At 41.6% G+C, this 14,257-nt stretch overlaps 4 protein-coding genes and 1 long non-coding RNA gene across 7 annotated transcripts; 1 reads left to right on the top strand and 4 right to left on the bottom strand.

Annotated features, from left to right (window-relative positions):
• Positions 1–511: 511 nt before the first annotated feature.
• Not3 (CCR4-associated factor Not3) lies at positions 512–7,759 on the bottom strand. Its single transcript, XM_032437641.2, is given in 13 exon segments — positions 512–1,578; positions 2,228–2,437; positions 2,505–2,857; positions 2,961–2,994; positions 2,997–3,340; positions 4,072–4,230; positions 4,297–4,656; positions 4,737–4,806; positions 5,457–6,296; positions 6,604–6,753; positions 6,814–6,911; positions 7,022–7,195; positions 7,399–7,759. Coding segments are annotated over 12 exon segments (2,742 nt in total). The 5' UTR covers positions 7,047–7,195; positions 7,399–7,759; the 3' UTR covers positions 512–1,479.
• Positions 7,760–7,887: 128 nt separating this feature from the next.
• Positions 7,888–9,825, bottom strand: LOC6627487 (transmembrane protein 53). The gene is made up of 3 exons (XM_002051256.4): positions 9,152–9,825; positions 8,722–9,082; positions 7,888–8,633 (listed from the first exon to the last, which is right to left on the bottom strand). Exons 1-3 carry the CDS (start codon positions 9,487–9,489, stop codon positions 8,193–8,195), a joined length of 1,140 nt encoding a protein of 379 aa, XP_002051292.1. The 5' UTR covers positions 9,490–9,825; the 3' UTR covers positions 7,888–8,192.
• Positions 9,826–9,994: 169 nt separating this feature from the next.
• On the top strand, positions 9,995–10,809 carry LOC116651385 (uncharacterized). The gene is made up of 2 exons (XR_004304370.2): positions 9,995–10,065; positions 10,131–10,809. It is a non-coding gene; the product is annotated as an uncharacterized lncRNA (long non-coding RNA).
• Positions 10,521–12,156, bottom strand: Creld (Cysteine rich with EGF like domains). Of its 3 annotated transcripts, XR_011416654.1 has the most exons (4): positions 11,638–12,155; positions 11,150–11,572; positions 10,776–11,068; positions 10,521–10,692 (listed from the first exon to the last, which is right to left on the bottom strand). XR_011416654.1 is itself a non-coding variant. In XM_015172553.2 (3 exons), exons 1-3 carry the CDS (start codon positions 12,092–12,094, stop codon positions 10,622–10,624), a joined length of 951 nt encoding a protein of 316 aa, XP_015028039.1. In that variant the 5' UTR covers positions 12,095–12,156; the 3' UTR covers positions 10,521–10,621. The 3 variants fall into 3 exon arrangements, 2 of the variants coding, with proteins under 2 accessions (XP_015028039.1, XP_002051293.1); XM_015172553.2 differs by lacking the exon at positions 10,776–11,068 and having other exon boundaries at positions 11,638–12,156; XM_002051257.4 differs by having other exon boundaries at positions 10,521–11,068.
• Positions 12,157–12,341: 185 nt separating this feature from the next.
• On the bottom strand, positions 12,342–14,231 carry LOC6627489 (probable cytosolic Fe-S cluster assembly factor GJ13047). The gene is made up of 4 exons (XM_002051258.4): positions 14,035–14,231; positions 13,886–13,978; positions 13,175–13,832; positions 12,342–13,115 (listed from the first exon to the last, which is right to left on the bottom strand). Exons 1-4 carry the CDS (start codon positions 14,095–14,097, stop codon positions 12,499–12,501), a joined length of 1,431 nt encoding a protein of 476 aa, XP_002051294.1. The 5' UTR covers positions 14,098–14,231; the 3' UTR covers positions 12,342–12,498.
• Between the last annotated feature and the right edge of the window lie 26 nt (positions 14,232–14,257).

Genomic DNA, 14,257 nt, shown 5'->3' with positions numbered 1-14,257 from the left:
CGAGTGGATTTTCCTATCGATGAAACACTTACATATTGCCTTATAATTTATGTAGAGTCTTGAAAATCTTAAGCCGATCGGATGACCATATATTTGCACGGATATATTGTTGTATTTTTTTTTAATAAAATCCAATACGCAGTCGCCGGCGTAGAATTGTATTTATGTATATTTTAATGCATTTTTTGGTTTTTTGTTTTGTTCTGTTTTTTTTTTTGTTTTTATATAATTTTTAAAATGTTTTTCATGTTGTTTTGCATGCATTTGTTTTATTCTCGTTTAAAACTATTCTTGTAAAATTTTTAAATATGTATTTCGTTTTTTGTTTAGCAAAAATGCTATATTTACGCAAAAACATTCTAAAATGCAATTGTTTATATCATTTGACTATGACTTATTAACATTTAAACGAACAAAATAAGACTCAAACGATCTTAGGATCAAACAGGCTAAATAGAAAAACCAAGAGAAAAGAATACGAAGAAATAAAAGGAAAAAAATAAACACTAAACATGTTTTCAACTATTTTCTCACGTTTTGTTTTTTATTTTGCTTACATTTAAAAAAATTTAATTTTACGCAATAATTTGTTGTTTGTTTGCTTTGCAGCATCATCATTATCATGCTCAACTTAATCAATGATCTTAGTAATCGTAATTACATTATTAAATTTAAATAAGATCAGCTGAAGTGTTTGTTATTACTTTAATTCTCACGAGTTTTTTAGTTTTGTTGTTTTTTTTTTTTAATGTAACTACGCAAACGCAATACAAAAAATCGGTGCGATATTTGTTTACAATTAAAAGTATTCACTGCACACTGTTGCGCTCTTTATACATCATGCAAATGCGTAGGAGGGGCGGGGAGCTCGAGCGGGATGTGCGGGTGTGTGAAGTGACGCTAAGCGGTAATCTAATAGGAGCTTGCAGATTGAGGGGCGGGATAAGGGGGTAGAGGAACAACACTGCCAGAAAATTCAAATTGTTGCACGTATTTTGCATAACTTTTTTATAGTTTGTTTCTTTTTTTTTTTGTTTTTGTTTTTTTCTCATTGTGTTGGAAGTAAATCTTAAAAAAAAAAAATAATAAACAATAAAACATTTATATAAAAAAGCATATGTTTTTACATGGATTTTCCGAACAAGTATCAGTATCATACTTCATTGTTTTTCTCCTTTTCACTTATGCTTACGGCTTGCTGCTTTATCGCTTCTTACACATGATCTTTTCATTAGTTTATGGATTTATGTTGCAGTGTGTGTGCGAAAGTGATGATTGAATGTGTGCGATTCTGTTGGATGTGTGTGTGTGTGTGTGTTGTGTGTGTGTGTGTGCGTGTGTATGTATGTGTGTGTGTGTGTGTGAGTGTTCTTCTGTTATGCGTGAATATTGTGGGCTATTGATTCATTATTGTAGTAATGGATTGGTTTTCTCATAAACAGCCGACGCATCCGCATCCGCATCACAACAACGCATCCTTCAATTCAGCTCCTTGTCTTCTAAGTACTTGTATTCAAAGGTGAAGCCCTCCTTTTTGCGCTGACTCCATTTCTCATAATCGAAGTAGATGTACGTACCCTGAAAACAAAGTTAATTATTATTTATTAATCGCTATTATTAAAATAAATAACTGATTGGATTTCTCCGAACAGCTTTTGGAGGTTTTACTTGGCTGGACTTGGTTGGATTATAATCTCCCCTCAGCTAGGTGAAAATGTGAGAGAACTTACAGGCAAGTTCTTTATCGTATTGACAAATAGCACTCAATAACCGAGAGTAAAGCTCATAAGATTGAATCAAACCCCATTAAAAAGTTGGATTTCTATTCTAGAGAAGCAGAAGATTTTGTCCTATGATAGAAACCATAGTTTCCCACATGATGTTTGCTGAATAGTTGTAAAATAAAGAAGCTAAGTAAATTGTTTATAAACAATCAACTATGAACAATCAAAAATTAAGTAAAATCAAGTCTATAGATGTAAAGGCCTGTCACGAAACTTCGAAGAACCACAAACAACCATTTTAAGCAAAAATAAGACGATCTTTTCGCCTTATCATTTATATGCTAGCTATAAGACCTAGTAACCTAATAAGACCGACTAAAACATTATGTTCTAACTGCGTCTAACGGACATCCAATTATCGGTTCAGTTACTTACATTTTGCTTTAGAATATATACTTGTAAATTGTGTGTGGTGTCTGCTTTGAGCAGTAAACCTGGCTCACCTGTTCGTAATCATCGTTGATAATTTTAGGCTCCTCGTGCCTCTGAAACCACATCATGTATTTGGTGTGGAAGCGCCAGCTTTGCTTTTTGAGCGCCTTGGCGGCGAGATATTGCGCCTTGGAGCCCTCCATGTAGTAGAATACAAAGAAGAGTGTCTCCGTAGAGAGTCGCTGATAGAATTCAACGGTATCGTATATGGGCAGCTGTGCCTTGGATGCGTAAATTGTTAAATTATAGCCATGTCGGATTACAGTTGAATCAATGTACCTGACTCACCTGGGGATAGTGCGCTGGCGTTTGCACCGGTGAGCGATGAAAATATGTTTGTAGCTTCTCAGTGTCAATCGGCTGTGGCAGGTGATAATATGCGGCTTCCATCATTTGGAACTGTAGCTGATGCTCCTTTTGCAGCGGCGTTGGACCCAACGGCGTTACGCCCAACAGCGGTGGTATGTGCGCCTCTGTTGTTGCAATTTGCTGTTGCTGTTGCTGCTGTTGTTGTTGCTGCTGTTGTTGCTGCTGTTGTTGCTGTGCTGTATGCGTCTTGGCATTAGCTGCGACAACAACACCACCGTTGCCGGTTGATGGCTGACCAGCAGCATTCGCCAGATTCATGAGTCCACTGCCCGCTGTGGGACCATTGCTGGCTGCAGCAACGATGGTACCGATTGCTGCCACGGCTGCTGCTGCTGCTGCATTTTGCTGTTGTTGTTGTTGTTGTTGTTGCTGCGCTGCTGCTGCCGCTGTCGCTTGTTGTTGTTGCTGTTGAAGCTGCTGCTGTTGTTGTTGTTGCTGCTGCTGTTGTTGTTGTTGTTGTTGGTTGGCAGTTGTTTCAGTACTGAAATGCTGTTGCAGCAGCGATTGCGGCGCTGCTTGCTGCTGCTGCGGTTGTTGTTGCTGCTGCTGCTGCTGTTGTTGTTGCTGCTGCTGCTGCTGTCTCGCGTCTATATTACTTGCCTGCTGCTGATTCAGGGAATTTGGCTCGATCACAGATCGATTAATGGCTTCCTGTGCCATGGTTTTCAATGAAATCGCATCGACAGCATTGCTATTGTTATTGGTGCTGCTGTTGCTACTGCCACTGCTGCTACTGCTGAGTGAGACGGGCAGACCTGTAAAAGAATGAAGCATATGGCATTATATATTAATTACGAGCTTAAATATAAACCAGAAAGGATTTTAAGATTCTTAACAACTTTTGCTTATATATTTATATAGATATTTGATTCCACATTTGTTTCTACATCATGTGGCTTAATATATTGAAAACATATTAAGCTTGGTTAAACTATTTTGTATAACAAATATTATTGTTGCTCTGCAGCAAAAATTTATTGTCTGCCCTGTTGTTACTGATCCAGAATTTATAGATTTAAGTGATGTAGAATGTATTCTGTGTTAGAATTAGAAGATCCTCTGGAAGGATATAGAAAGGGTGATCTAATTGGCAGTGCTGGGTGAAACTCTAAATTGCTGTCACATTCGTATTTATAAACCCACACGCACACATTCCGCTACCTTGGACTCTGCATCTTCTCAAATAACATCTTTGTTTATCTTTATGCTAGACGAAAACGGAAACATGTAGCGGCACGTGGACATAACATAGTGCACGTTGGAAACACCTAGCTAACGACAAAACCCTTAATCTGCTTTCAGTTGGCGTGAACCACTAAATTAAGTTATACATGGAAAGATTCACAAATAATATATATAAGTAAAAAAAAGAACGTGATGCTAACATATTCATGGTACCTTATTTTACGCACTTTAAAAAGCAGAGCCTAAATTTAAACGACCCTAAGTATAACCTTTATATTAGCCAATATTAACAATGTATTACCGTTTTGCATGTGTGAGGAATTCGTTTGAAGATTGGATAATTGCGCCGCCTGTTGCTGCTGTTGTTGCTGTTGTGCCTGTGCGCTGGCACTCACAATGGCGGCCACCGTGGGCGCTGTTGCCTGCTGTTGCTGCAGCACAGGTCCATTTTCCAGTAGTGCTATTGACAATAAAAACAATTTACATAAATAATATTTACGTTAGCTAGTATTTTAGCGGAACCTACATGTGTTGTGTTTAGCCACCGCTGCAAATGCAATTGTTGGTGTCGCTTGAATCACAGATTGGCCTTGAATGTTGTTGGTGCTGTTGCTCGCTGATGCCGCAGCGGCAGCCGCTGCTGCTGCTGCTGTTGCCGCTGTGCCCGCGGAGACGGCAACATTAACTGCACTCAGACCAGGCGTTGGAGCATGTGGCTGCACGGCAGGATTGTGACCACTGGCAGCGACATTGCTGCTGCTGCTACTGCTGCTGCTGCTGTTGTTCTGTGTCCCGCTAGACGCCAAAACGGAAGCGACCGTGGGTAGCTGCTGCTGCTGCTGCTGGTTTTTGCTGGGCGTTGAGCTGATAATCTTATTGACTTGAGCTGCTAGGGAATTTAAATTGTTGTTTATTTTTTTACCCATTAGTTACCCATCGAATTGGCATTGAATTTTTGGTACTCACTATCACTACCCGCGGGTGCTTTTGCTGTGGCACGCACTGGCGTCGGCTTGATCGGCTGTTGAGGTTGCTGCTGCAAATGGATGCGTATAAATTAGATCAGGCTACAAGACTTCATTAGGAAAGTTAGAGTGCAAAATAAACAAATTAAAAATTTAATTTTATCAATCATTATCAACAGCCGAGTCAATATAGGCCATGTACGTCGCTTTGTTAAAGGAATCAGACCACCTTATCATATAGCTGTCATAAGATCTATCGGTCGGATTTGTAAGACAAAACTTTTGTTTATAAGATATTGTAAACCAAATTATTTCTGCTCCCAACATCTTATCAACACCCAACTAAATTATATACTACAAGAAGCTACACGGAGTTGCAAGGGTCAGAAAACGCACCCGTTCCAGAACGATACGAAGTCACTTAGATGCTTATGCATCGAATATTGATACTGGAAACGGGCTGAACTTACGTCCAGCCGTGTCTCAGCCCGAAGGAACCACGAACCACTTTGACTTCTATTAACTACACTTAAAGATCGAGTCAAAGCCCATGTTAATGACAACATATAAGGCTAGGAGAGCTTTTTTTTGAATTGCGCTTTTTGTATAAACCCGTTGTAAGCCCGCTGTTTAGATGAGCATGCAAAATACGATTGTGTCCGCGAGCGTATTTGTTCTCGGGCAGGCCAAATGAAATTTTTCTGGGGAGAAATCATTTTACCTTCGCTTTGCTGCTGTTAGCATTGCTTTCGCTGCTTTTGTTGCGCTTCTCGCCACCTGTTGTCGCCTCGGTGGACGTTGTCGCTGAGGATGAAGCTGCGCTGGTGTCGCTCGCATAGCCCACATTGTTGCCATTCGATTGCTGTGCGGCGGCTGCTGCAGCCGCTGCGGCTGCAGCCTGCAAATGCTGAAATTGGGCAGCACTTGCGGCGCTGGTGCCACCGCCTGAACTGCTGCTGCCTGCCATTGCTGATTGCGGTTGTGTGGAGGAGGATGGCAACACCTGCTGCACTGTAACTGGCGATTGGGATGGACTGCCGCCGGAGGTAACGCTGCTGGGCGAGCCGCTGGTTTCGTTGCTGTTGTTACTGTCCGTTGTGGCCGTTCCGCTCAGCTCGACCTCGTCTAGACCGATAATGTCGTCATAGATGAACTCGTTTTCCTCAAAGTCCGGCTCTTGCGATGAATCAATATAGTATTCGACATCATCCTTAATTTTGTTCACCTGATCCGCTTCGACACCATCGTTATCCAGCAGTCGCAGCAGCGTTTCCAGCTTGGTTATATGAAATTTATGACGATCTAGCTTACTCCGCAAGTCATCCATGCGCTCCTGTTTGTCACGATCCACACGTTTCTTTTTTCCCGCTAACAGGGATTCAATTTCGCTCTCATACTGATCTATTTGAATTTGCAGTGTACTAATTGAGCCGGTTAACCAATTACGCGCATGATCTTTGATCCGTTGCGCTGGATCCATTTTTTGTGCGGCGCCCAGCCCCTCCTTGGAATAGGCTTTTGTTTTTGTCTCACGCTCCACAACCTTGAAGCGTTCCATTTGCTGTAAGGATATTCGAATGGGCAAAATTAATAACATAGGTCTGGATAGTCGCTAGGAGGCATTGTCGATAGCTTATCAATAGTCGAAACATTGTAATAATTAATTTAAGACTTCTATAAGATAGGATATGCATTAAACAAATTGCTTTCAACAAGCTATTGAAGCGACATCAATTTATAATTTTTGATGTTAGAAATCTTAATACGTCCGGGATTTGCTCTTTGATTAATCAATATTGATAATATAGAGGGACGAAATGTTTGTTCGTCTAAAGATCAAGCCATCCATAGCTATGAACACAACTTGCCGTTTCAATGAGCCTTCGGTTCTCAAGCAGCGCGCTTTTATCTTTGATCTCGGCGGATGCAATCCATGATTTGATTTGATCACGTAATCGCTGCAGCTTCTTAATTTCCTTTTTAAGATCTGCCTCATACTTTTCCTGCAGGTGCTTTTGCTATAAAGAGAGAGTAAAGACATTAGGAAATTCAAACGTAAGCGCTTGTCATGGGCTCACCTTCTGGTTGGTATTTGTTGCATTGTGTACCTTTTTCCATATATCCTCAAACGTTTCCACGCCCTCGCCTACCTTTTTTAAACATCGATCAATTTCACCTATCGTAGGATATCGATAATGTTTACAGAATCAGAATTTGAAGACACGCACGAATATGTACATATATATATATATATATACAAATGTATGCAGGGAGAATTGTGCTTACCTTGCAATTTTCTCGTCGCAGCCATGGCTATGTGTGCTCTTGTGGTTTCTGCTGGCGCAAATAGTTAGACATAGTCCGTTGCAAGCTGTCGCGATTGTTTAGTTATATCACCTGGCCGCAACACAATCTCCGCTTGTGTGGTGCTTCTGCCTGGCCAGAAGTCGACAACGGCGTCTGCAACATAAAATTGATCAATGTAAAATATGCATTAATTGCGCACATACACACACTCACACACACACACAAAAACACATACACGCATAAATGCGTGCACCGTACTTTCGATGTGTGCCGCGGCGTTGGTGTCAGCGGCAGAATTATTTCCATTATTTGGGTACACACCTGAGCGTGCTGTTACTGTTCATTGCTTTATTTACCTTAGATCCAAGTAGCTTCACTGAAACGTGTGGGAAAACACTCTCTGCCTGGCTTTGGTTCTTCTGCCTCTTTTTGCATGCACTGATGTATGGCCTGTGTGTGTGTGAGTGTTGTGTGTGATACCTTCGGGCCGTCGGAGATTTCGATTTTTTTTTTGGCTTAGCCTTTTTGGGCAAACGCAACGTGGCAGCTGTGCTGGGATTTCTTTTATATTGATGAGTAGAGCATTAAATATGTGTGCTTGTTCTTAAATTTAATGATTTATGCAATTTATACATTTAAATAAATACGCTTAAAGATTTTTCGCTTGCTTTTTGTTCGCTTCTTCTTCTTCGCACATTCCAAGATGGCGACTCGCCAAGAGTTATCGAATATAAACGATTGCGCCATCAACTTTCGATAGTGGCACACCACCCTGGCGAGTTTCATAGCAGCTAGCTGTCATTCGTAATATTGCATTTTGAATTTAAACTCGCAACGCTACGAAATTGATGATTATTAATTTGTTTATTTGCGTTTCTTGTGCATTTTTGCAAAGGGGAGAAAAATATAAGAATGCACGTTTAGATTGAGTAACTCTTAAATTCGTTTCTACATTAAAGCGGCAGCGGGCGCCATGCGTTCGCCTGCATTCAATTTGTCAATAATTACGTTTAAAATTTTTTTTTTGCATTTCTTCGAATATTTTGCAAATAGTTAGTAGTTATAGTAGTTGTGCTGCCTATCACATACGTTTGATGCGTTATCCTGCCGTCCTAGCGAGCGCCCTTAGCGTTTAAATCGAAACCAAAATTTAATCATATTTCAAATTGCCGCCTGGCTGCTGCTGCTGTTGTTGTTGTTGTTGCAGTTGCAGTTGCAGCTGTTGTTGTTGTTGTTCCAATTGCAGTTGCTCGGCAGACTCGGAGTCGGTTATTTCGCCAGCCAACTGATAGGACGGTATGGACATACAGTTGCGAATAAAACTACACACACTCTGCACATATTGTGCAGGATACTTGGTATAGATCTTAACATGCTCGGCATCCTCAAAACAAACAGACGACACATTGATGCCCTGATCACGCCGCATCCGTATAAACTTCTCCACATCCTTGTACGGTATGACCACATCGCTTTTTGAATATAGAAACAGTTGCGGATATTTGTTTGTCTCGTTCTTCAGCTCACAAAATGGACTGGCATGCAATGGCGTTGACTTGACAAACAAATTCTTAAAGGCTGAATAAGTTTCCTGCAATTGAATGGCACATTAGATGACGTGTGGTGGATGGGTGGATGGATGGATGGATGGGTGGATGGGGCAGCAACCTGTAACTCACCTCGACAAACCACATGATGCTCAGTGTCAGGGTTATGGCCAAAGCTGTGAGGCAATTGCATCGCTTCTCTTTTCCATAAATTGCTGTTATGGCACGATACAAGCCGAGCATGCGACGTTCGCCTGGCGCCGAATCAAAGATGACACCGCGCACCTGCAATGGGGACTTGTGCTTTCTGACGGCCAGATTGATGTGCTGATAGAGATAGGCGCCGCCATTGGAGAATATGTGAAAAATCAACGGATGCGCATCAAAGTTCATGTCCTGTATCAGTTTTAAGATCTTTTCTCCAATCGGAACCATTTCGCTGCGCTTCCAGAACAGCGTATCCACAGGCGCCGTATAGCGTACGGTTATCAGGCTGTTAATTAAATGATTATGCCACATTTATGTTAATTCTTATTATTATTATTATTGTTATTGTGCTTACCCCCTCTCCTCGTAGATCTTTGAATATTTCATCAAATATCGATCCTGGCAGCCCGCCCAGCCCAATAGCATTACGATTGGCACATTATTATGCTCCTCATTGCCGCTGACCAGCACGAAATCATTATCGGCCGTCGGTTTTGGAAACTTGATGAAATATTCAAGCGCATCCTCACGCTCCTGCAGATCCTGCTGTTGTCGCCTCAGTTGCTGCTGTCCGGTGCTTGACATTGAATTGCTGGCCACAATGCCGGCCGATCCGCCGTACGGCCGATACTCAGTAGCAATATCATTCGCTGTCAGTCCATATGGATGTGATGCTGACGACGACGACGACATTTTGGCATTCAAATATGTTTACTTCTGAAACTCACTGTGTTTTTTTTTTTTTGGAATTTTCGTGTTGCCTTTTTTTTTTCTCTTCACCAAAATAGAAACTATGTACGTGTTTGGCTTGGTTACGCAAAAGCCTACTTAACAGGATGTGAGGTGCCCAGTGCCCTGGCGTCAGGTGCCAAAGCGTAGCTGTATTGATTTTACGGCGGAAATGTTAACGTTTGCTTATTTAAACAATTTCAACAGCTTTAACTGTGTGCAGCCACAGGACTTTTTACCACATCATTGATTTTTTTTTTAGCCGCTGACGATAACAGCAGGGCTTGACCTTCTGGGCCACGCACAAACAAAACTCAAATGCGCTGCTTCCTGCTGCAGTAACATGCCGCATTCCAATGCGTCGACATTAACTTCCAGACGTTGCTGTTGACCCATTCGGTTCGAGTTGGACATGCGCAGTTGGGTCGGAGGATATTAAATTAGAAACTACCATTTGATTTGATCGTGAACTTAGTTATTATGTTCCACGTTAATAATCTTGTTTTCATAGTTATATTAAACAACTTTTTCTCAACGAATGTAAGGTTTAAAAACTTTATTTAGTAACAGATTACAAATTTAAATTACCGCTTGCATTTTCACAGCTGTTGGTTATGTAACGAAACGATATCTCATTAAGCACGATATATCGATAATGATGTTATCGATGTGTAGTGATGCTTAAATGTTCACCAAGTATCGAAATTTAAAACACATTTGAACATTTTATAAATATATTTCAAAACTCAAAATATGCATTGCCCAAGTGAACTGCAAACTAAAAATATTGTGAATGTGGAATTCTAAGGATAATACAAAAATTTGAGCCTGAACAATATGGATATAATATAAATAATTATTAAATAAACTTTACATTTACATTCAACGCGAAAATTAAAAAAAGTCTGTTTACTTAGACGATCAAGAATAATATCACTAAAACGGTTGTTTAATGGGAGAACTGTAATAAGGGTATTCACACAAGCAAAACAAAATTTTCAATTTGGCAATTTTGGTATTTCAGTTTCAGTACACATAAAGTATAATTTGGTAATATTATTGAACTAAATTTGACTAAGTTGTTAAGATCTGTGCGTTACAGTTCCTCATGTGCCGACGCCTCCTCTGCGTGATCTGCATCTGGATCGGTGTCCACTTTCAACGCTACTGTAAACAAAATATAAAAAAGAAACACAAATATGCACAATGAAAATACTGCAGATGAATGCACAATCGCACGAATTATTCACAGAATAAAATAAACGTTCTATCAGCGAAAAATTCCGGATGTCTTTTTGGGCTTATAATGACTTCATAATTAAATCCTCTAGCTGTTTTGTGTCTATTTCAGGCTTTTGGGCGCCCTGCGCCGTCCAATTTAACCAGTACTCTGAGGCAGCTATGTAGATAGCGACCGCTCCACCGACAATATAGGCAATATGTGTGGAGCTCTGAAAGATTACGCACGTGGCCACGCACATGCCAAAGTAGGTGAGCAGCCGGGTGATGTTAACATATGAATCACGTTGCTGGGAGGATAGATCTTTCGGTTCCAGCACATGGGCAAGAAATGTGAAAGTTGTTTTACACGCAGCATTGACCAATCTATACAATCTATACTCACCCTGACACTTGCCATCCTTCAGCTTATAACCATCAGCGCATTTCCGGCACATGTCCGGGCCATCGCCATCGCAGCCGTCACAGGAACGGTCGCACTCGAGACAAGAGAACGAACCCTCGTTGTTAACGCAAAACTGTTGTGGCCGGCAGGCTCGGTGCTGATCCACACACTCATTGATATCTACGCAACCGTTTTCGGTGTCCATGCGCCAGCCATCCTTGCACTTGCGACAGCTCTTCGGACCAGCTCCGTTGCAGCCGCCGTCCCCACAAGCGGCATGACAAGATGTGCATAGAAGCTTTGTTGCATCGCGAAAGGATTCATAGTGTAGCTCATCGCACTCATTGCAATTGGTGCCGGCATACCCGCTGTCGCATAGGCACTGGCCATTGCCCTTGCGCGTGCCACTTCCTTTGCATTTGCCTATTCGATATGGTTTTTAAAAAGAATCAATATCGTAACCCAAAATAAAATTGCCGGTTACCCACCATTACTGTTGCAATCGGTGCACGGCTGGCACGTGGGTCCATATGTGTTTGGGGGGCAGCAAACGCTGAGCTGTTTAATACACAGCCAGGCATGCAGGTCGGTCTCCTCATCCTGCTTGTGTATGAACCAGTCTTCAATAAGCGACTCGTGATCGTTGCTCAAGGTGTGGCAATGGTCCTGTCCACGCTTGACTTCACTGCACAGCTGCTCTTGGATCTCAACGAAACGCACCTCGCTATTTTTATAGGCACGCATTTTCTCCTGCTCCCAGGCCGCATCCCCGCCGGCATGCTTGCCTCGTTTAGTTCGCTCAAGTCCCAAATTGAATGATTCCACGAGTACGGTGCAGGCTTTGCAGGGTGGCAATTTTGTTGATTTATCCTTTAGCTTTTGTGGATCATCGACTGCTATTGCAACTGTTAAAAGTGGCAGCACAAAACATATTTTTAATATCATATTATTTTGTCTGGGCGTTCAGTTAAAGAAGGTTTACGTGTATTTCATTTAGGGATGTTGATGCGGTATCGACCTATCGATGCCTTAGAGCTTACGGCGATATCGATACCGATACAATTTGACGATATCAATATTTTGGTATTAATTTGATACTGTGTTTAAATTGCAGCATTTAAAAAAATGTAATTGGATAACAATTTAATTTGTACTTAATTCTACTTAACTAGATATGGATCTATAAACACAATTTTTATGTAAAATAACATGTCTTATTTAAATATTTATTAACACCCAACACACACAAAACTTCGAATACGTAGCGAAGCTTAATAACAAATGTAACCTACATACTTGTAAATTTTATCTATTTTTATGCAAGAATAAAGAATTAAACACAAGCTGCTTCACCATTTAATATTTAGGGCCGTGTTTAGTTTTTCTACAGCATGATAACTGGTATGCAGAAGCTCTAATGATTTATCCGTATGTGCGCCGTCCAGAAAATCTGTATAAATTTGTTTGGTATAGGAATTATCCGGATTGGAGCGAGGCAGCTGCTTATAGAGTTCTTCCAATTGTTGGGTTAACTCCCGCACATGCTGGCCTGTAGTTGGGCGCACCTGTGCGCCACCATTTATGCAACCGGAAGGGCAGGCCATGACTTCGACAAAGTGATAGCCTGGTCCCTTGCCACGCTTTAGCTTCTGCACCAGATTTTGTATATTACGAAAGCCATTGGCAATGGCAAACTTAAGAACGGTTTTGCCATCTTTTTCCAAGCTTATTTCACTAAAGTCGCGATTGCGCAGCGCCTTGAATTGCAGCTCGTTGGGCGTTTCCTCGCTGAACAGCTCTTTGGCGGCATATTTGAAAATATGTTCCGCATAGCCGCCGGACATGGTAGCCTCGTGTGCCCACACCGGAAACTCGGGTTGTTGATCCGTCCAGGGCCAGTCTATGTCTGAGGGCTCGAATTGCTGTAGCGTTTGTTCCTCTGCTTGCAGCATTTGCTCCACTTCAACTGCGGGGCGAAAGAAAGAATTGACAAACCGTATGAGCCGGAAAGAACGCTGCACTTACTCGAGGTAATCACACAATCCACATCCCTAGAGCCATTGACTTCACTGTAGAAATCCTCGCGTGACGCCTCCAGCTTCTTGTCGTAGCAGGGCATGATTGTGGCATGGTAGATACGCGAGCCGGGCACACCCAGCTTTTCGGCCAGTAACTGTTTAACCAGCACGCCCATAATTTGTTGTGGCGATCGCGTTGTGGCTATATGTGGCAATATAAAGTTTCCATGTGTCTTTTCTGCATAGCAAACCCAACCAGGGCACGATGAGCTCAACATGCTGAGTTCGGCGTTGTCGCGGAAGCGCTCTACAAACTCTTGTCGGCACTCGAGAAGCGCCAAATCATCGGCAATTTTTGTGCAGAGCACATAATCAGCGCCCAGTTGCCGCAGATAACCGGCCAAATAACGACTCGCCTCCTCAACGCCGAGGTCATAGCGATGCGCCAGACTCAGCAGCGGTTGAACAGAAATTGTAAATACGATTGTCCGGACCTGATCATTGTCACCGGATGCCTTTAACGTTTGATTTTCTCGAAGTACTTTCAGCAACTCCTCCTGACTTTGCTGCGTAATGAGCACGCCCTCCGCGGAAGTTATGCAGCCGGAACAGGCCAGGCAATCTTGTAGTGTGATTTCAACCTTTTGAAGCTTTTGCTTGCCGCTCTGTAAGATATTATATTTTGAACATATATTAAACATGTTTTACAACAATTTACCTCTGATTGCTCGTAGTACCCATCTGCTTGAACCGTAATTTTAGCTCCAGTTTTTGATTTGGTCTTATCAATCATAACGGGCTTTATGCATTCCTGAATCGTACATTTAATAAATTCATTTATTATTTTATTACTGCGGAGCAGCTTACCTGTGAAGGAGTTATAAAGTCGTCCAGGTCGGTAAGTTGCAGCGCTCCGCTAAATCGCGACATGGTGTGAATCTTCTGATTTAAGTTTATTTAAGATAACGCAATATATGTCAAATCATATGTTTTCGCGTTAACATGCGAATGGCAAATCAGATGCCGTGCAATAATAACAAACATAACCATCAGTATACATAGTGTTTATAATTTTTTGACAAATTTCACA

Source organism: Drosophila virilis, chromosome 4, assembly GCF_030788295.1.
Source record: "Drosophila virilis strain 15010-1051.87 chromosome 4, Dvir_AGI_RSII-ME, whole genome shotgun sequence".
NCBI classification, from domain to species: Eukaryota; Metazoa; Arthropoda; class Insecta; order Diptera; family Drosophilidae; genus Drosophila; species Drosophila virilis.
Note: the sequence above shows the minus strand (reverse complement) of the source record. Positions and strands in the feature narration are given on the sequence as shown.